This window comes from Diceros bicornis, chromosome 11, assembly GCF_020826845.1.
Source record: "Diceros bicornis minor isolate mBicDic1 chromosome 11, mDicBic1.mat.cur, whole genome shotgun sequence".
Classification (NCBI taxonomy): Eukaryota; Metazoa; Chordata; class Mammalia; order Perissodactyla; family Rhinocerotidae; genus Diceros; species Diceros bicornis.
In genome coordinates this window covers 55943568-55964261 of record NC_080750.1, presented here as the reverse complement: position 1 = coordinate 55964261, position 20694 = coordinate 55943568, and the positions used below count along the sequence as shown (strand labels likewise).

The window sequence follows — 20694 nt, the reverse complement described above, 5'->3', positions numbered from 1 at the left end:
GGAAGGAGCCACAAGCTAAGAAATGCAAGCAGCTTCTAGAATCTGGAAAAGGCAAGGAAAGAGAGTCTTCCCTAGGGCCTCTAGAAAGAATGCAGCCCTGTTACATGTTGATTTTAGGACCTGATTCTTAGCACGAACTTTGTGGTAATTTGTTACAGCAACAACTGCTACAGGACCTTACAGGTTATCCTGTTGAGTCCTGATCCTTGACAGATGGCCACTGGCCTCTGCTTGGACAGCCTATTGACCACAAATGCCCTAGCTCCAAAGTGTCTTATGCCATTTTCTTTATTTTGAGTGAGTACGTAGAAAGTGATCTTCTTTCCATATGATGCCATGAGGTATTTCAGGTTTATCTTCTTTTTTTTAAGGCTACATTCTTGATGTTTTTTTCACTATTCCTTATGTCACAGATTTCAAATTTTCCCTTCCTAAATCTACTACCTCATTTAATGTTCCAAGTCCACTAAAGAGACTTCTCCTGGTTGATAGAAATTCAATAATTCCATGATTAACGTGACTGGAATGTCATTTAGCCCCCACATTCCTCACGTCTATAAGGATGTCATGGGAGAACTTATCAGATGCCTGTTGAGATCCAAACGTCTTTTACATTCTCCCATCCAAACAATTCCCCGGTTGCCCCATCGTTTTAACTGTTACTTACTGTTGGCAAGTGTCTCCTGGAGGAGTCTCCTCTTCAGAGTCTCATTTCCTTTCCTAAGTCCACCTTTCATTTAATACACTGTTCCAGAATTTTCCAAACCACCTGCAAAGTGTGTCATGGTCTTTGTTTTGAAATTTAGGACTACACATGCCCTTCTTTGGCCTGTTGAGTTGACCTGATCCCAGATTCACCAGGATCTGTCAAAGATTATTGGTTGCATTTCGGCTGTTAATTTTGTCTGCTCCTGGGGTGAATTCAACCTGTCAAGTAGTCATTTGATCTCTAAATCCCAATCTCTTCATCCATTTCCCTTTTATCAAGGTTTGTTCTTCCTTTCCAGTCTGAAGATTATCCTTCCCTTTCTTCATACCGTCTGAGAATCACCATCCATCCCAAACAGCAGGTGTATGTCTTTCTTGTTCTTCTCATTTCAAACATAACTTTGAAGCAGCCCCTCCACATTTTTTTTTTTTTTTTATCTTTGGCATTTTTGCAAGTTTAAGCTCATTCTGCTCTTTAGCCTTCTTGAATTGCTATGGGCCATGATATGTTCTTTCTGAAGGCCCTTCTTTTGATCTTTTTGTGGGAGTCCTTTAAAAATTTGAGCCCTTCAGGCTGCTCCCTGGGGGATCACATCGGTACCTTCAGATGCCTCTTCATTTTCATCTGCTGGGGTAATTTGCAATTGTATGGTTAGAATTTCATTCTGGAGAGCCCTCTCATTCTTCTTGAAGTGTCTTTCTTTTTGAGTTTTAGGTCAAGCATATATTTTCTTTGAACTTTTAAAATCAGTTCTTTTAAACTTTAGAGTTCAAACCTGACTCTAGCCAACTTCTCTTTGGGTGCTTACCTCCAAGTCCTCGACATTTCTGCTTCACCGGCTGAACTTCTGCACCCCCTACCCTTACCTGGTCTCTACCTTTCCCCTAGTTGATCAGAATTAGATCCCAAGGTGCAGTTTGCTCAACTTTCTGTGAGATCAAATTATCAGCAGGTCAAGGAAAAAGTGTATCATAGATTCTAAGTGTATCAGAGATTCTACTTTTAGTTGAGACTTCCACCAAATATCTAGGTATTGGACAATTCCCTCGTTATTTCTATCTTCCCTTGTCATCATGTGATCAGCATCATCCATTTACATAAACTCTCCAGGCAGTACACAGGCTATCACCCAAATGATGGCTTGATGACTGCCTGCTCCTTTTCTCTGTACCCAGATGCTCTGCGGTGGGCTACCACCGGTGTCCACAGAGGCCTGTATCTTTTCCATGTACACACAGGACTATTGCAGCTCCTTGCTTAGCTGGGCTGTTCCTTCTGAACAATATTTTATTTGGAAGTCCTATCTCACGAAGTCCCAGAAATGTGTTTTCGTCCCTGACTTGAAATTTCTAGCTAACTTTGTCTGGTAACTGCATTCTGTAGTTTGATAAATAGGCATTTGAAACTCGTCTAATATGTCATCTCAGTTATCAACCATCATCTCAGTTATTTCTTGTTTGAAATCCTGGGCCTTTCTATCATTATTACTCTTCTTTCTATGATATCCCTGACATCTTTTACAGTTACCAGTTTAACAGTTTTATCTGGACATTTTTCTAACTTCATACTCAATTTAAAGGCTTCATTATTTAATCAGCTAGTCTCCAGGCAGATGTGTTTCCCAGTCCTATGAGAGACTCATGTATATGTGTGTGTGTGTGTATTTATATTATTGTTTTCTTATTATAAAAAATTTTTAATTATACTTATTTCTTTAGAAGTTAGAGAAAATCGGGACATCCAAACAGAAAACTTAAGTATGATACAAGATTTCAGAGAAAACCACTAATATTATGATGTACATATGCTTTCCCCCCATATACTAAAATATAACAAATATTATTTTAGTATATTCAGCTTTCATCTAGAAAATAAAATCTTTTTCTTCAGCACCAATTATGTAATTGACTGTTCTTATATTCTCTAAGGTCTGTTAAAAGATAAACTGAGGGGGCCAGCCCCGTGGCATAGTGGTTAAGTTCAGCGCACTCCGCTTTGGTGGCCCAGGTTCACGGGTTCAGATCCTGGGCATGGACCTACACCACTTGTCAGCAATGCTGTGGCAGCGACCCACATACAAAATAGAGGAACATTGGCACAGATGTACTCAGGGGAATCATCCTCAGCAAAAAAAATAAATAAAAAGATAAACTGAGGCATATTAAAAATTTTAAGAGTTTATTTGAGCAAAAATCTGTACAAATCAGGCAGCACCAAACTGAAAGTGGTTAGAAGCAGTCCGCTGACAGAAGCTACGGGTAAGACTTTCACAGAGAAGATGTGGAAGCAAAGCAAGGAAGTTATTTGATTGGCTATAGCTTAGGTGGTTACCTTATTTGGGAAAGCCCAGTTGGCTTTTTGTGATTGGTTATCCTTAGGTTTTTATTTCTTAACCTTGAGGCATTTACAGGCTCAGGTTTTGGTTTGCTAATATATGCCTCTAAGGCATTAGAACCACCTCAGTCTAATGGCTTCTAATTAAACCTCGAATGTTTAATTACTTTAACAGTTTTAACCCTCACATCAGATAAAGAGAAGAAAACACCTCTACCTCAGTACTTCCATTTCCTACCTCAGCCTTCGTAGTTTGGAGATGCTTCGTGAGTCTTCTCTGACAGTGTCGTTTATTCTCATACGAATCAGTAGGAGGGGTGTTGGTTCTCATGCTCTCCGCCACATCCTGGAGGTGTTCCTGAAAGATAGCTTTCCTACAAGTGGGCCACAAAAGGTCAACATCTAGTGCTTCAAACCTTCCACCCCCAAATTCCTAATGACTCTCTCCCTTAAGGAGCCAACCACAAGTTTTCTTCAATCAGTCTGCTGATGTTTGAGGAGTTTTGCCATTATTCTTGGTTTTTCTTAAGCAGAGGATCTATCTAGTTTCTTTGTTTTTGTTTTTGTTTTTTTGCTGAGGAAGATTAGTCCTGAGCTAATATCTGTGCCAGTCTTCCTCTACTTTATATGTGGGTCACCGCCACAGCATGGCTGATGAGTAGTGTAGGTCCGTGCCCAAGATCCAAACCCATGAACCTGGGCCGCCGAAGCGGAGCATGCCACACTTAACCACTAGGCCATGGGGCCAGCCCCCCATCTAGTTTTTTAAATGCTCATTTTCTTCTATTCTGAACACTTGTCTAACGTCCCTACTGATCACTTTTCTTTGCTCACGTGATTTTCCTCTCTCCCAGTTCTTATTTCCGTGTCAAAAACAAGATGGTCTGTGTGCTTTGCCATTTCGTTTTCTTAAGGAGAAGCCCACTCTCCCTGTTAAGTGGTCAGAGTTGCTGTTCCTGCCCCTGCTGACAGCTGGGATCCAGACCAGGTCTGGACAGTGCAGATTTACACATAGAGTTCAGCTCCAAATGGCCTTTATGATCTGCAGCCCATCAGTAAATGGATCTGCTCTTCTCATTCCACAGAGTAGATGTGCTTCCAGAGATGTTGCCTGTGCTGAACTCACAGGAGAGCAGGGGTTTGGTTCAAATCCCACCTCCAGCCCTTACAAGCTGTGTGATGTTAGGCAAGCTTAGAAAGGTTTAGGCAATGAGAATAATATTGATTTCTATCTCATCAGGTGGGTGTGAGGAGTAAATGTGGAAATCCTTGTAAAAGCATTTAACAAGATTCTTGAACCCAGTGGTGTTTAACTATCTCTAGAATTTCACATGGCCTTTCCCTCCTATCTACTTCCTTTAAAAAGCCTTTCCTGAGCCCCCCATCTCAGCCAGCACCCCCAGTCATTCTCTCTCCCCCAACTCTGCTTTATTTTTTTTTGCAGAGCGCCTGTTTTACAGCCATGCTAGAGAATGTGAACTGCTTGTTGTCTTATTCACTGTTGTATTCCCAGAGGCTAGCATGTTGTTGGGTCATATTAGACACTCAATAAATATTTGTTGAAAAATGAGTGATTATTATTAGACAATCATATGAATTAAGTTTCTGAGATGCCTCACCTAAGAACAACAACTCTGATTATTGGAAGCCTGACTATGTAGATTTTTGATGACCTATGGCCCAGGAAGACAGTTGATCTTTTGCTACTTTCTTTGTGCATCTGAGAGCAAAGAGAGGAATAAAGAGGAGGACACAGTGGGGAGAAATGAAATTTATTTTTTGCTTGGGAAGGAGCCATGACTTGATGTTTCCCATATTGTACTCATCTCTGTTATATAACTAATAGAAAGTTATTAAGTTAATGTTCAGAAATTATTTTTATATGTAAAAATTACTCTTTCTAGTTTGATTATTTTCTGATGTAAATAGTTCTTTTTTTTTAATATGAGCTGTGGTTTTAAATCATCAAATCTTCTGAAGAGAAAATTATGACTGTAAAAACATTATTTTGTCTAGGAATAATTTCTTGGAAAACCCACAGGAGAAGAATTATTAAGGTTTATGTTAAAGGATATGCCCCTTTTTCAAGCATGCTAACATTACATTCAAAAAATTGCTTTGCTAAAGTGTAGTCTTTATTAATTCATCTGTAGTTTTCATTTCTGCTGTTGGATTTTGAAAAAACAAAAGTGCCCTTAGATGATAAGTGTCTGAGTTTGCAAAATTATCTCTCTCAAGTGGCACATTTCTGCTAATGCAGAAAACATCAGAAGATGATATTAAAAGCACAGCTCCTTGGAACCAGGGCAGCCTCTTTTCCATGTTAGCACCCCTACTTTCCCTGCACCCTGCCCTTACACCTAATCCCCTCCCTTCTGCACTGTGGGTAGTTGGCAACGGCTAATGATGATAACACGTCCCTTAGAAGTCATTAAAGCAAGCTGTATTTAATGTGTTTAATCATTTTAGATGAACCAAGTCATCTTTCTTCTTAATCACTTTAGAGGCTGTTCCCTGAGCACCATTCAGTTAACTGATATTTTTCTCCGTGCCCAGCACTGAGCTTTTAAGAAACATCTTTAGCTGTGGCTTGCTGAGATTATAATTTATCAGTGGACTTGATGTTCACACTGGAGCTGTGGGGGTCCAGGGATTAGAGTGTGCTTTCTTACATCATGGCAGGAATAGCTGGAAGTTGTGGCTGACTGCTCCTTAGAAGGGTAAGCTATTGAACATTATTCTTTCCTAGCTCCTTTCTCGGCCCTCCAGACCTTAGGCTCCCTTCAAGAAGTGTGGCAGCAGCTGTGGCAGGTTTCATTAGCCCACTTCATTGGCCATTGTGTCAGGGAAATCTTTATCGTACTGGATTTGGGAAATCCAAAATATCCTCTCTTATTTCCTTAGCCCTGGGACTAGCTCAATATTTTCCCCTCGTCCACCTGTCTCATCCTCTTCCAGTCTTTGCCTCTCAGCTCAGTAGGTCCAGGGCTCTGCGTTAGACACTGGGTGTGATACAGGGGTGTAAGAGGTATGGGTACTGCACTCAAGGAGGAGACCAAGTTTATAGAGTCATTTATTGGAATGCATATAGCAGCCCCTTGGAAAATGTGAAGCTGAATGAAGCAAAAGCCAGTAAGGTGAGTTGAGGCCAGGCCTTGAAGAGAAATGCAAAAGAATCTTCCTCAGGTTGGGGTGGAGAGAAGGGGGGCCAGGGGAGGGAGAGATTGATTGGCCCTGCTCATGGGCAGCCTGAGTTGAGCGTGTAGAGAAATGACTTTAGCTTTCCCATCCTCTGTTTCTAACCTATGGGTTAACACGTACATACTGTGAGCAGCATTAGGTAAATGGGACCTGGGTGCAGTTTCTCTGGGATGCTTTTTCATCATCTAATAAATTATTGTGTCTCTTCGTTTTTTCTGCCGCTGTGTCTCTAATGGAGCTGTTTTATTATGGCTTCAGACTCTTTTCCCCAAGGGAATTTTACTGAGTATGAACTAACTCATTCCCAAGAAAAATTCCTCAATGTTATATCTCCTCGTGGGCCCCTCTTAATTCTATTTCCCTCTTAGTGGACCTTAATAATTCCAATTTTCCTATAGAGTTTTCTCAAGAATTATTTTTCTATGAAATAATTTTATTTTCAAGCAATGTTTCCATTCAGAGGACTTTATGATGTAGGTGACATCTTAGTAAAACAGTTTAAAATGATGGTCATTATCTGTGCTTGGTCATCGGAAAGAACATTGACACTCAGGGTTTGGAATGAAGGAGAGCTAGCCTAGATCTGGTTTTCCTTGCAGAGCAAAGAGCAGAAGTGTCAAAACAGACAAGAGAGAGTTTCTGTGGAGTGAGATTGCTGGGAATTTTTTTGTATATTTGCTTGCAAAAAGAGACATAATGTTTTTGATTATATTGAAGCCTTATTTAAAATTTTGTGGAGTTGTTTTTGGCTTTCAAATCCAGGAGATACTTATACAATGGAAATGATTTGACTTCTGTTATTATTGGCTTGTTAAATTTCATCAGGTGGTGACATGTGAGAAGTGGTTTAGCCTTAACCTTGATAAGACATCACTACCTATAAATGGTAGGAATCAAGTCTGTGGGTGGGGAGTAAATTGCTATTAGGTTTATGTTTAATTCAGCATACAAGAATTTGAGATAGGATAGATAGAATTTCAGGAAATTAAATCCATAATCTGAAATTTCCATTTTGTCCTAAAATGTCTACTTCTGCCTTCACCAAGCCAGATATGCGAATTGGGGAGTTTTTTGTTTTACATTTTTTTATCTGCTTATCCTCCCGCAGTAGAAGATAGGGATGAACAGTGGAATATCCAAAACAAGCAAAAACACGCAGGCAGAAAGGGAGAAAGAGAAGCCAAAGGTCAGGTTAACACCGTACGGAAAGTGGTAGCTAGATCATGAATAACCAAATATCCACAGAAATAGTTTTAGAAGATCACATCAAAAATTGGAACTGCAGCGCACTATAGATTACAATAGCAACAGTACCGACAGTCTCCAACTAATGTACTTTTTTTTTTTCTAGAAAGAAAAAAAGGGTTTGTTGAAGTTGCTTTCTGGCGCGTCCACTAAACGTAAGCCGCGAGTGTCCCCTCCAGCCTCGCCTACCTTGGAAGTGGAGCTGGGTGGCGGCGAGTTTCCTCTGCAGGGAGCGGTGGGTCCTGAGATGCCGCTAGGGGGCGCCCACGGGAGGGCGGGCTCCTGCCCTGCGGATGGGGATGGCCCGCCCACAGCCGCGGCTGCAGGAGCGCCTCTGGCCCAGGATGCCCTTCATCGCAAGGCTAGCTCCCTGGACTCGGCGGTTCCCATCGTTCCACCTCCTCGTCAGCCGTGCTCGTCCTTGGGCCCTGTCATGAATGAGTCTAGGCCTGTTGTTTGTGAAAGGTGAGTTCAGTGTTGTTCCAGGAGAAAACGAAGAAATGCATAGCAGGCTTTATGCTGGAATATTTATTCTGATATTTAAGATATCTTTCCACATCCTTCTAAAAATGTTTTAACTGAATTTGTAATAACAATCTAACACCTGGCTTTCTTTTACCACTTGCTGCAACATACTCTAGTGTCTACTTTTTCCTCCCGTATTTCTTACACGGGTTAGGCCCCCGTCCTTTTTTTCATGTAATTTCTTTAGACAACCACTTCAGAACTGTATCTGGATGAAATTTGTCAATCACTGGAAACCTATTTGCATCTACTTCCTTCCTGCTCCTCCTCCATTGTCAGCAATTGCTTTCTTGTTTCTTCCTTTGCCTTTTTTTTTATTAAAGGTTTACATCAATACCTGCTAGTTGTAAAGCAACTGGAGAATTCTGCCAACTAAGAGAATTCTCTTTTCTTCTTCCTGAACCACAAGAGTCTGGCTGAGTTTTCAGAGACCTGACTCTCCTCCTTACCCAGTGACTTGGTTCCGTTACACTCAGAACAATGGGCCCTGTTTTAGTGATTCTGGCCTTGAATAATGATTACAAATGGGAGCACTTCTGTTTGATACAGCCACTGGGGTTCTAGGAGTGCATTAGGAGAGAAAATATATATAATATGACAAATATCTGCTGAGATTATATGAATTAAAAGTGAAGCACTGGGGCCGGCCCATGGCTTAGCGGTTAAGTGTGTGCGCTCCGCTGCTGGCGGCCTGGGTTCGTAACCCCGGGCGTGCACCAAGGCACTGCTTCTCTGGTCATGCTGAGGCCGTGTCCCACATACACCACCTAGAAGGATATGCAGCTATGACATACAGCTATCTACTGGGGCTTTGGGGGAAAAATAAATAAATAAAAATTAAAAAAAAAAAAAAAAGTGAAGCACTGTTTGTTGCCCAGAAAAACATCGTGAAGTACACTAAAAATAGTGGACTGTTTTCACATAATGCATAAATAGATAAACATTTGTTTTAAAAAGTGTCATCTGTTTTATTGTTTCTGTAAGCTTTATTCCCTCTGTACCTGCATTTCATAAATAAAGCAAATTTCTAATTTGTGGAGGTGTTGCCATTTAGGTAGCATTTTCTATGTTACTGATTTGAAATCTTACTGTGAAGTGTTATACTTTTAAATGACTTAAATTCACTTAACTCAGTATTTCAGATGAACATTTCTATCCACCAAAATCTGAGCCCTTCATTCATGTGATTTTGGGGGCATACTTTTTTACTGAAAAATAAACTGGAAAAGAATAAACTTCATACTACCTATGTGCATTAAGTACAAAGTACACAATTTATTACACATTTTTATAGTGAGGTGAAATAATTTTATGTAGTTCTAATCCTTATAAAACAAGTTTTGAAATGAGACATTATCCTAAAAAGTGTTCCTTCCCCACAAATAAAATCATTCTCTCTTTCCCCTCGTCTATTGTGCTTTTAGTAAATCTTTGAAATTTTGTCCTAAACTCACTTAATCCTTTATTTGGAGAGTCACCCCTTTTTCCTGCAGTATTCCTCTGCTTTCCAGGGATCATGGCTTCTGTCCCTCGAGTTAGTCCAGTGACTTGTTTACTTTCTTTTGGTCACAAAGGCTCCTCTTCTCCCCCCAGGCATTGACCTTCGGGTTTTCCTTCATGCCCTGCGTCTCTCTCTTCTTTCCCTGTCATTTGTGGTGTTTGTGGGACTCGTCTGAGTGAGGGTTTACTTTGCCCAGCTGCTCCCTAGGCACTGGCTAGGGCACTGCTGCCTCCCTCCCCCATTATACATTCCTTTTCAGTTGCCAGATGTCCTCAATTGCTGGGGCTTCTGCATTCCAGCCCCTTCTTCTTAGAGGAGCTCATTTCTAACAGCAGGCTCCTGCTGTTCAGCGCATCTGAAAAGGAGAAATTGCTAATGCAGACAGGTGGCGGCAGTTCAGGGAGCGGGGGATGCACATCAGATAGGGAATATGGAGAGTTTAATGATGGGACAAATGGGCATAGGCCCCCTGAAACTCTGGCAGGTTTTTTATATAACATTTCAATTTTTACAAGTGGGAAAGGGGTCTTTGGAGAAGATTTCTGCCTGAGTTTATATTTTTATAATCCACATGTTTGATGGAATATTAAATATAATAGCCAGCCTGATCAACTTTTCACAGTCCTTTTGCCTTCATACAATGATGGTGATAGTAGTTATTTGCGTAGGTCTGCCTGACTATAAAAACAACAGGAAAAATGTGTGGAAACAAGTAGTATAGGAAAACATTCTATTATCCACTGGGAATGAAATGTTTTGGTTAATAGAAAGCTACCAAGTATATCATTTAGGGATTACCTGGTTTAATATTTCAAAAATTTCAACACAATAGAAAGTACTTAATGCTAAAAATGAAGGACAGATTAACTTTCATATCAGTATGATTCAGAAATCGTTTCAGGATCTTAGATTCCTTGATTCACAATGTAAATATCCACAACTGTTGCCCTGGCCGAGTGCAGAGGAAGCCTGGGGTTCTTTTGGTAAATTTTTACTGATAGAATTTCATAGAAATATTTTTCAGTGCATAATATTGGTACAGTGTGAGATAAGATTCACCTTCAGATTACAGTGAGAACAAGCATAAAATTTCCTTTCAAACCATGACTCTGTCCCATAAATCTAAAGTGAAAGAATGTGACTAGGGCAGCCAGTGCTGGCAGTGGAAAGAAGCATTCACGTGATGTAAAGACTTAAGCAATCTCACAACAAGGAGGATGAGCCTTCAAGTGTGTTGACAGGTCTTGGTGTCAGCTGAGACAATTCTCTAAGAAACAAAAGAATTCTTTTGTGTTTGTTAGAGAGTCTGAAGAAAACAAGCAAGAAATAACACTATCTCCTGGAGGCAGAAAATGTATAATTGATGACAGCAGAAATAATAGAACTAATATTTTAGGCTATATTTTAGAAGGATTGAGGAAAAATAATTAGGAAATTGCCAAGAGAAAATAGATATAAAATATTTCAGAAGGGATGGCAAATAAAAGTATATGACAGGTTTTTTTTTTATTCTACTAAAAAAAATGTACAGATAAAGGGCTTAAGGAGACACAACAAATCATCTCTATCTGTGTAGATTTTTAAGTTTAGGAATTAAACTGATAACCACATACCTATAAGCCCGTCTCCTAAATTGGAAAAGAACCTATGATCTTTGATCAGGGATTAAGCTAGAATACTTGGAAACATACAAATTGGATAGAGATAGATTTACAGAAAGGCAGTCGAGCTTAACCAGTATGATTAATTTGAGTCAGTGACAATGAACCCACTGGGTAAAGCAATCGACATAATTTACTTGGACTTGAAGCAAGCTACAAAGCGAGCTAGTATGGTTTTGCCAGTGAAATACTTAATTGGATATTAGATTGCTGTAGCAACTGGCAGAAAGCAGTAAATGGTTACCCACCCAGACCAAGGTGATGGGCAGAGTGCCTCCCAGAGCCACAGGGGGTCCAATTTGGGCTATAGCAGAGGAAATTAGAAACAAGAATGTATGAACTACAGAGAACACAAGAGAGGCCAGAAAAATAAAGGACATAGAAAATTTATACTAATAAAAGATTCTAGGTACCCGTTTAGATAGAAGCCAGAATACTGTAGCCCAATCCAGGAAGATTGGGGTTGGGATGTCAGTGGAGCCTCTTTATATAGCAAGCCTCTGTTTCTTGAATTCCACCCTGGTAACTTTCACCAAAAACTGAGTCAGGGTCACATAGCCACCAAGAAGGAGAGGCCCATTCAAGGCCGGGTCTGTGAGCCACACTGTACACTCCACACTACCTTCCAGGCACTCTGTTCACAAGGTGCAGGAGGTACTTTCCAACAACCAAGTCACCACTCAGCTTTGGATGTTGTTGGTTGGTTGGTTGGTTGGGTTTTTTTTGGTGAGGAAGATTGATCCTAAGCTACCATTCATTGCCAATCTTCTTCTTTTTACTGGAGGAAGATTGTCACTGAGCTAAAATCTGTGCCAATCTTCCTCTATTCTGTATGTGGGACGCTGCCACAGCATGGCTTAATGAGCGGTGTATAGGTCTGTGCCCAGGATCTGAACCCGCAAACCTCGGGCCACCGAAGGGGAGCACGTGAACTTAACCACTATACTCCCGGGTCTGCCCCTGTTTGTTTTTCTAACTAATCTTTCCATTCTTTTTCTTTTTCTTTCTTTTTTGTTTTTTTTTTTGGTGAAGAAGATTGACCCTGAGCTAACATCTGTGCCAATCTTCCTCTTTTTTGCTTGAGGAAGAGTGTCCCTGAGCTAACATCTGTGCCAGTCTTCCTCTATTTTGTATGTGGGACGCAGCCACAGCGTGGCTTGTTGAGCAGTGTGTAGGTCCACACTCAGGATCCGAACCTGCGAGCCCTGGGCTGCAGAAGCGGAGTGCACGAACTTAACCACTATGCCACCGGGCCGGCCCCTCTTTCTATTATTTTTATTTACTCAATTATTCATTCATCTTATTTTATTTTTTTGAGGAAGATCAGCCCTGAGCTAACATCTGCCAATCCTCCTCTTTTTGCTGAGGAAGACTGGCCCTGGGCTAACATCCATGCCCATCTTCCTCCACTTTATATGGGACACCTGCCACAGCATGGCCTGACAAGCAGTGCGTCGGTGCGCGCCCAGGATCCGAACCTGCGAACCTCAGGCTGCCACAGCAGAGCACGCGCACTTAACCGCTTGCGCCACCGGGCCAGCCCCCATTCATCTTGTTTTTTAACATTGTAAAATATACATAAAATTTAGCATTTCAAGTGTACAATTCAGTAGGATCAAGTACATTCATATTATTGTATAACCATCACCACTATCCATTTCTAGAAGTTTTTCATCATCTCAAAGTAAAACTCTGCACCCCTGAAACAATAATTCCCCATTCCCTCTTTCCCCCTAGTCCCTGACAACCACCATTCTACTCTCTGTCTCTCTGTTCTGACTGTTCTGTATACCTCATAAGTGGAAGTGTGTGATATTTGTCCTTTTGTGTGTGGCTTATTTCACTTAGCATAAAGTTTTCAAGGTTCATCCATGTTGTAGCATTTGTTGGAATTTCATTCCTTTTTTTTTTTTTGTGAGGAGATCAGCCCTGAGCTAACATCCGCCAATCCTCCTCTTTTTTTTTTGCTGAGGAAGACGGCCCTGGGCTAACATCGGTGCCCATCTTCCTCCACTTTATATGGGACGCCGCCACAGCATGGCTTACCAAGCAGTGCGTCGGTGCGTGCCCGGGATCCGAACCAGCGAACCCCGGGCCGCCGCAGTGGAGCGCGCGCACCTAACCGCTTACGCCACCGGGCCGGCCCCAGAATTTCATTCCTTTTTAAGGAGCTTTGCGCATTTTGAAAATTAGTCTTATACAAGTCGGCCTTTTCTTTTTGTTATTCAACATGCTTATTAAGAATTATCATATGTACTGTACTAAGTGGTGTGAGGCATGTAAAGGAATTGACCATCATCTTGCCCCTCAAGCAGCTTACAGTCTGATAGAATAAATGAGACAGGGATGCAGATGGTAATGATTCAGTGTAGAATCACTGAGTGCCGTAAAAAATATACATGAGGCCTCTGGGGTCTGGTCAAGCGTGAAATGACTTCCAGCCGTGGGGCTAGAGAAGATTTCACAGGGGGGGATTGGAGTGAGGGTTTAAGAGGCTGATTGGGTGTGGATGGGCAGAGGGGTCGTCACGGGAGGTTCCCAGGCGAAGGAACTGCATAAGCCAGGGTATGGAGTGAGGGAGGTAAAGGCTGTATTTGGGGGACATGTTCAGGTTTAGAGGAGTGTTTGGTACATTCTTGGAGATAACAGTAACTATAGCTGTAAGGAGAGATTGAAGCCAGATCGCTGAGGGCTTTACGTACCAGGCTGAGGATTAACCTTACTCACAGGCATTGAGAAGCCAGTAAATGATTTTTGAGCAATAGCTAGCTACAAGTAGAGTTGCCAGTTAAGAAAATTAATCTGTTGGTTCTGTGTAGAATGGAATGAGAACAGGAAGAGATTTGAGGTGGGAGGACAGGTAGGTTATTTGCAGGTGGAAGGTAATGAGTTCATCCACCAGGATGGTGGCAGTGGCGGTGAAGAGGAGGGGATGGGGTGCAGATTTTGAGGGTGGATCAGCAGGTCCCATGGAGGTCACAGGAGAGTAGTCTTTGACTCCTGAGATTCAGAACTTCCCAAAGCCCTATTCAAATAAAGACAAGCATAATCCGAGTGAGGCCGAGGGTAGAGCAGCAGTTGTGAAGGGCCTCTGCAGCTGCGCCTTACATCTGTTTGTTGGTCTGTAAACATTCTGCTTGGAAAGCCTTTCCATGCCTGAGATAGTTGGCCAGTGGTGCCCAGTATTTGGCCTTAAGAGTCTGTATTAGAAATCTGTATGCAAACTACCTCACAAGGCTCAAGGCCAGCATCTGAGCTGGAGATTTCTAAGTAGAGTCTGTTACCACTGCACCTGGTAGTCTTCATACAATCAAGACTGTGTCACAGTTTCCATTATGCACATGGTTTCTCATTCCACCCCCCAGAGGTTTATAGCTTAGCAATGAAAATTTGCTCCCACTGGGAACTTGGCAGGAAGATTATGTTCTTAGCCCAGCAGCAGTTCTAGTTCAAAAAAACTTTTAACAAAATTGGTTTAGTGCATTTTATAAAATGCAAATATTAATCTCATTCACTTCAAGTCTTTCAAGAACTATTTTTGTTCCATTTCACCTTTAAGGCAACTCACAGAGAACCGATGGGGAATACATTTCATCAGAGATCTACTCTGAATATGGTTTGAATCACGTGTACACTTTTTTCCAGAATTATAAAGCTTTGCTCAAATTTTAACTTGTCCCAAATGGCAACTTTTTACGTTGCCTTTTACATAGATTTTCAGCATGCTGGCGTCAGACTTGAGAATTCTTCTTATCTGGATTCCTTCCTTCAGATAAGTCCATGAAGAAATTGTTTGTCCCGCTTTTAGAAATGTCAGAGAAGGGATTCCAAAACACTAACTATGTCATTCGAAAGTTTGTCCAGTCTTATTATCAGGCAGTTATTCTCTAGATGGTGGCCTGAGTCCATTTCCTGAGTAGAGGTGGCCAGCTACTGATGGGCCCATCCTTCCCCTCCTTGAAGCACCAGGCCTGAGCCATATGATCATAATGGGAGCTAGCATTTTGGGGTGTGAACTATGTGACAGACACCATACTAAGACCATCACACAGTCTCACTGCATTACATGATAGTACATGTTTAATTCACTACAATCCTATTCTACAGGTGGGGAAACTGAGGCTGAGAGAACTGAGATAACTGGCCAGAAGTTAAGCTGCTCCAAATGACCTTAAAGGCGGTGTCAACCTGTAGGCTGGGGCTTCCCCCCACAATGCCAGTCCTCCTCCCTCATGCCATGCTTGATTGTACCCTGAGCCTGGTGATCTATAAATATTCATATTTTATTAGCTGAACCTTTCTTGGAAATGATAAGCCCAGGCTCCATGCTGTGCTTTCATTTCAGATTTTGGGGGATGATTTGGTCCCTGTGCCCAGAGTAGCTCAGGAATTATTTGGGCAGCCACTTGGCCTTTGCAGAGATGCCGTCTTTAATAGAGTAATAGGCTGAGACACTTGCTGTGGTCCTTCCTTATGTGAGTGGATTCTGGTTTTTATGAAATGGAGATGGGTGAATCTTCTGAGAGGACTAGGCTCTAATGGGTTTCATGAGTTTGGGGGCAGTTCTATAGTATTTGTTCTATCTTTTTTTTTTTGCTAAGGAAGATTCACCCTGAGCTAACATCCATGCCAGTCTTCCTCTGTTTTTTAGTATGTGGGCCACCGGCACAGCATGGCTACTAACAGAGTGGTGTAGGTCCATGCCCAGGAACTGAACGGGGCTGCCAAAGCAGAGCACACTGAACTTAACCACTAGGCCACTGGGGCCGGCCCCCTCACTGTCATCTTTTAAACCATAACATTCTTTACTTGCAGTCGAGAGTCGGTCCTATGAGGTTCTAAATTCACTTTCTGACTTTGAAAACCAAATGAAACTAGAAACTTGAAATCACCATTATGACTGAAGACTCACTACTTAGCGTCAAACAGAGAAAGATGTATATCTACATTTATTAGTTATCTATTGCTGTGTAACAAATTACCCCCAAAACTTAGTGGCTTAAAACAGCAATAAACATTTATCATCTCACACTCTCTGTGGGTCAGCAACCTGGGAGCAGCTTATCTGGGTGGTTCTGGCTCAGGGTATTTCTTGAGATTACAGTCCAGCTGACAACATGAGCTGCAGTCATCTGAAGGCCTGACTCGGGCTGGAGGCCTGCTTCCAAGGTGATTCACTCCCATCGCTATTGGCTAGTTGGCTTTAGCTTTTGGAAAGAGACCACCATGGGGTCCTCTCCATAGAGATACTGAGTTTTCTTAGAAGATGGTAGCCAATTTTTCCAGAGCAAGTGATCCAAGAGAAAGTGAAGTAGAAGCCGCAATGCCTTTTATGACCCAGCCTCAGAAATCACAGACTGTCATTGTCACAGTATTTTATTGGTCACGGGTCATCCCTGTGCACTGTGGGATGCATAGGTTGGCTACTATACACCACCATTTTTTTTCTCCCTTTGGTTGGGAAAGCAAGAGAGGAATAAAGGAGGGTAATAATGCTGGAAAATAGAGAAGGATATAAGGATATGGAGCATAAAACAAGTTACCTCCCTCTGGCTTCCATGGCTACTAACCATAATTTTGCAGAAGGAGACTAAGGAGCATGGAAAAAGGAGGATAGATAATATTAAACTGTCTAGGCTTCTGGGTGATAATTATGTGATAATTACACCTTTCCCCACTGATATCTGCATTGAGAACCAATGGAAAAACAGACACAGATATCAGACTAACGGAGATCAGAATGTCAACCTCATTACTGGTGGTGTTGGATTGAATTTGTGGCCACCATCCTCCCCTCCATGTCTGGACGTTAGGACAACCTTCCAGAGGGAGAATTTGGGTATATAGGGCAGATGAACTTCCTTAGAATTGGTGCCTCGTCCATGTCAAGCCCCCGTGTAAGGGACACAGAGACACTTCCAGACCCACTTCCAGAAGGCAGGCCTGACCCTTGACCCCTGACTACTCTGTGCTTACAACGCGGAAGCAGAGGCAGAGCAGGGCCCGCTCAGCCTGGAGGCAGGCAGTTCAGAGAGGGCTGAACCCACCTGCCTACCTGTTTCTTCCAATCTCACCAATCAAATAAATCCACTCCTTTCTTCTTGGAGAAGACGGAAGGACAGAGATGGTTCCCCTCCTGGGAAATGGAACAAAACTTTCCTTCCATATGGCCAACATACAAACATTGTGAGGGGACAGGAATGGCTCTCCCCATAAAGGTCACTCAAATAAACCAGTCTGGGTCATCAATAGTGGACTGCTACGCATATCCAAACTCGGATAATACCAAGACTCCACTAGACAGAGAATAGTGGTATTTTGAGTTGTTTTATAAATGTAAAAAAACTCCTGCTGCTTCCTGTTCTGTTGATGTCTAAAGCTATGCAGACTAATAGTACACCGTTTTTATCACTACTTTGAATGGCCTGAACTAAAATCTCTCTCTCTTTTCTAGGCACAGGGTGGTGGTTTCCTATCCTCCTCAGAGTGAGGCAGAACTTGAACTTAAAGAAGGAGATATTGTGTTTGTTCATAAAAAACGAGAGGATGGCTGGTTCAAAGGCACGTTACAACGTAATGGGAAAACTGGCCTTTTCCCAGGAAGCTTTGTGGAAAACATCTGAGGAGACGAACATTGAGAATGCTTAAAGTCACATCACACAACAAAATAGCACAAAGCAGTTTAATGGAAAGAGCACACTTGTGGACTTCCAGATGGTCAGGAGATGAGCAAAGGATTGGCGTGTGACCCCAGTGCCCCCAGCACAGTTAGACCAGCGAAAAGCATGAAGAAGGCGTGTGTGTGGGTGTTATCACTCTGGATTCTGATGTGTAAGGTGTGCCTTGTACTGATTTACTATACAGAGAAACCTTTTTTTTAAAAAAGATATATAGCTAAAATGGACAATTGTTTACAAGGCTTAACTAATTTATTTGCTTTTTTAAACTTGAACTTTTCTTGTAATAGATAAATTCTTTGGATTATGATTTTAAGAAATTATTAATTTATGAAATGATAGCTAAGGAGAAGCTGGATTATCTCCTGTTGAAAGCAAGAGATTCTTTTTGACATAGAATGAACCGCCCCCCACCCCGAACCCCCCCCCCCTTGCAATGTTATATTTTGTTCTTTAAGACAGAAATACCAATTCTGTAATTTGTCTTTCCTCTTTGGGAAACCAAAACACACAACTGAATCCGTATCAATAAGGGCCTGGGGTAGGGAGACAGAAACTTGGGAGAAAAGAAGTTCGTGATTCCCTGTCTTTCTGGTTTGGTCGGGAATCACCTGTGAGATGTAGTCCTCCATTTAATTTTGTGGGTTTTTAATTTCCCTAGAATGCAGTCAATGGAGGGATACAGAAGAAGAAAGCACAACCCTGAACAAAAATGTATTCAGAAATATATTTAGTTTTCTAACAGAAGCAGCTCAATTTATTGGTTGGCAATTAGGAAAATTGAAGTTGTACTCCTGTCTGAGAATGGCTCTGACATGTAATTGCCCGTTTTACCCTAAGTCATCTGCATGCCCAGGACACAATAAAACGTTTGTGAGATAGCGGTGGTAAGTGATGCCCTCGTGCTAAGTCAAAGGCTATAAGGAACACTGTGAAAAGTTTATGTTCATCCATTGTGATTCTTTTCTCACCGTCTTGCATGTATTACTGGATTCCCACAGTAATCTAGACTGTGCATGGTGTGTTTATTTCATTGCAATTTCCTGTTGAAATGAGTTTGTGCTCAGGATTGACCAGTGCAGGAGGTGTAAAATAAACATACTATTTTCTCTACCCCAAAGCCACTACTGACCAAGGTCTCTAGTGCACTCGCTCCCTCCCTGGCTAAGGCATCCATCAGCCATTACACAAATCATCCATGAAAATGCTCCTTTACGTCCTCCCAGCTGACAGATGTAAAGGATGCGCCGGGAGACTGCTCCTGTGACTGTTCTCTTGCAGCTCTGGGAGGCTTGGTGTGAGTGAAAGTGTCCACACCTTACAATTGGGGCAGGATCCAGCTGAGCCCATCTTTTTATATCCGTTCTTTGATGTCATTGGCCTCTTCTCCCAATTTCATTCTGGTGCCACGCAGTCGTGGGTATGGGTAGTCCTAAAAACAAAAGGAGGGAAGACAGCCTACTAATGAATGAGATCGTTGCCACAGTTTTCTCATAAAAAAACAACAAAAAAATAAAACCGTTACATTTTTTACTTTTTAGAATTACAACTGGGAAACGGAAACATGAACTGAAAAGTCTCCTTGCAATAGCAAGAGTTCTCATGGTCTTAAAAAGATATATTATGTGGTTGAAATGAAATCATTCCTAAATTAACCATTTTTTTTTTTATAAAACACTGTACATTATGTTCCTGTGTGTTGAATTTTTAAAGATTCTTTACTTGGATATTCATGTAATATATAAAGGTTTGGTGAAATGAACTTTCGTTAGAGAAAAAAGCTGACATCAGCTTTCATCTGTGTAAGTTGACACCAATGTGTCATAATATTCTTTATTTTGGGAAATTAGTGTATTTTATAAAAATTTTAAAAAGTAAAAAGACTACTACAGGTTAAGATAATTTTTTTACCTGTCTTTTCTCCATATTTTAAGCTATGTGATTGAAGTACCTCTGTTAATAGTTTCCTGGTATGAAGTTGGTTAAAATTTCATCTGTTAATAGATCACTTAGATAATATAATGTATGGGTTTTCTATTGGTTTTTTGGAAACAGTAGATGGAGATTTTGTAACAAGGGCTTGTTACGCAGCAATGGTAATGATAAAATTGCAATTTATCATTCCTTTTCATGTTAGTAATTTGAAGACTGGAGAAAAGGTTCAAGATTAAAATTTGATGTTCAACCATTATGGTGTCCCTCATGTCAATCCTTAAAATTTTGCTTTTTTTTTTTTTTTTAACTTGGAACACATTTGACTTAATTTGTACTTCATAAAAATTCTTTGTATATACCTCAGTTTGGTGGTTATGATACATTTTACCCCTCCAAATAACAAACCTTATTTGGTTAGTTCCCCAAGAAGTTTAAAGTCTTCTTAAAAGAATTTGTGGAGTCTCACCAGGGACTATGTAACACTTCCGCTCCTCTCTCCCCCTTCCAGGTGACTAAATTAGTCTAGTGAGTGCTATAAGTTTTATCTTAGCCATAGAAGGAGTACGAGACCTATAACCAACTTTACGATAACCCGTAGGTCTCAGCAAGGCTTGGCAACATAATCTTTAGACTCACCATGATTTTAATCTTCCATGGAATGCCAATAAGTCATTTAAAAGGACTATGTATGTCATGTTAAAAAACATTTTCCTATTTTAACTTTTAGTTCCTATCAAATTACTTATCAGAATTAAAAATCAAGAATTCTAGCTTGTATCATAGCTTTGCCAAAAACTACCTCTGTGACCACCTGGGCAAATCAGTTATTACTTAGTTTCCCCTTGTTGCTGCCCCACCTCACTGGGGGAAGGTGAGGAGCAAAGGAGACAATGTCACTGATTTGAA

At 41.3% G+C, this 20694-nt stretch overlaps 1 protein-coding gene across 3 annotated transcripts in view; it reads left to right on the top strand.

Annotated features, from left to right (window-relative positions):
* Positions 1 to 20042, top strand: part of SH3RF1 (SH3 domain containing ring finger 1) — a 156139-nt gene extending 136097 nt beyond the window's left edge. For all 3 annotated transcript variants that reach the window (XM_058550327.1, XM_058550328.1, XM_058550326.1), the window contains 2 exons: positions 7596 to 7954; positions 17631 to 20042. In XM_058550327.1, the coding sequence (XP_058406310.1) occupies positions 7596 to 7954; positions 17631 to 17799 (528 nt within the window). In that variant the 3' untranslated portion in view covers positions 17800 to 20042. The remainder of the gene's footprint in view (positions 1 to 7595; positions 7955 to 17630) is intronic.
* The last annotated feature ends 652 nt before the right edge of the window (positions 20043 to 20694 follow it).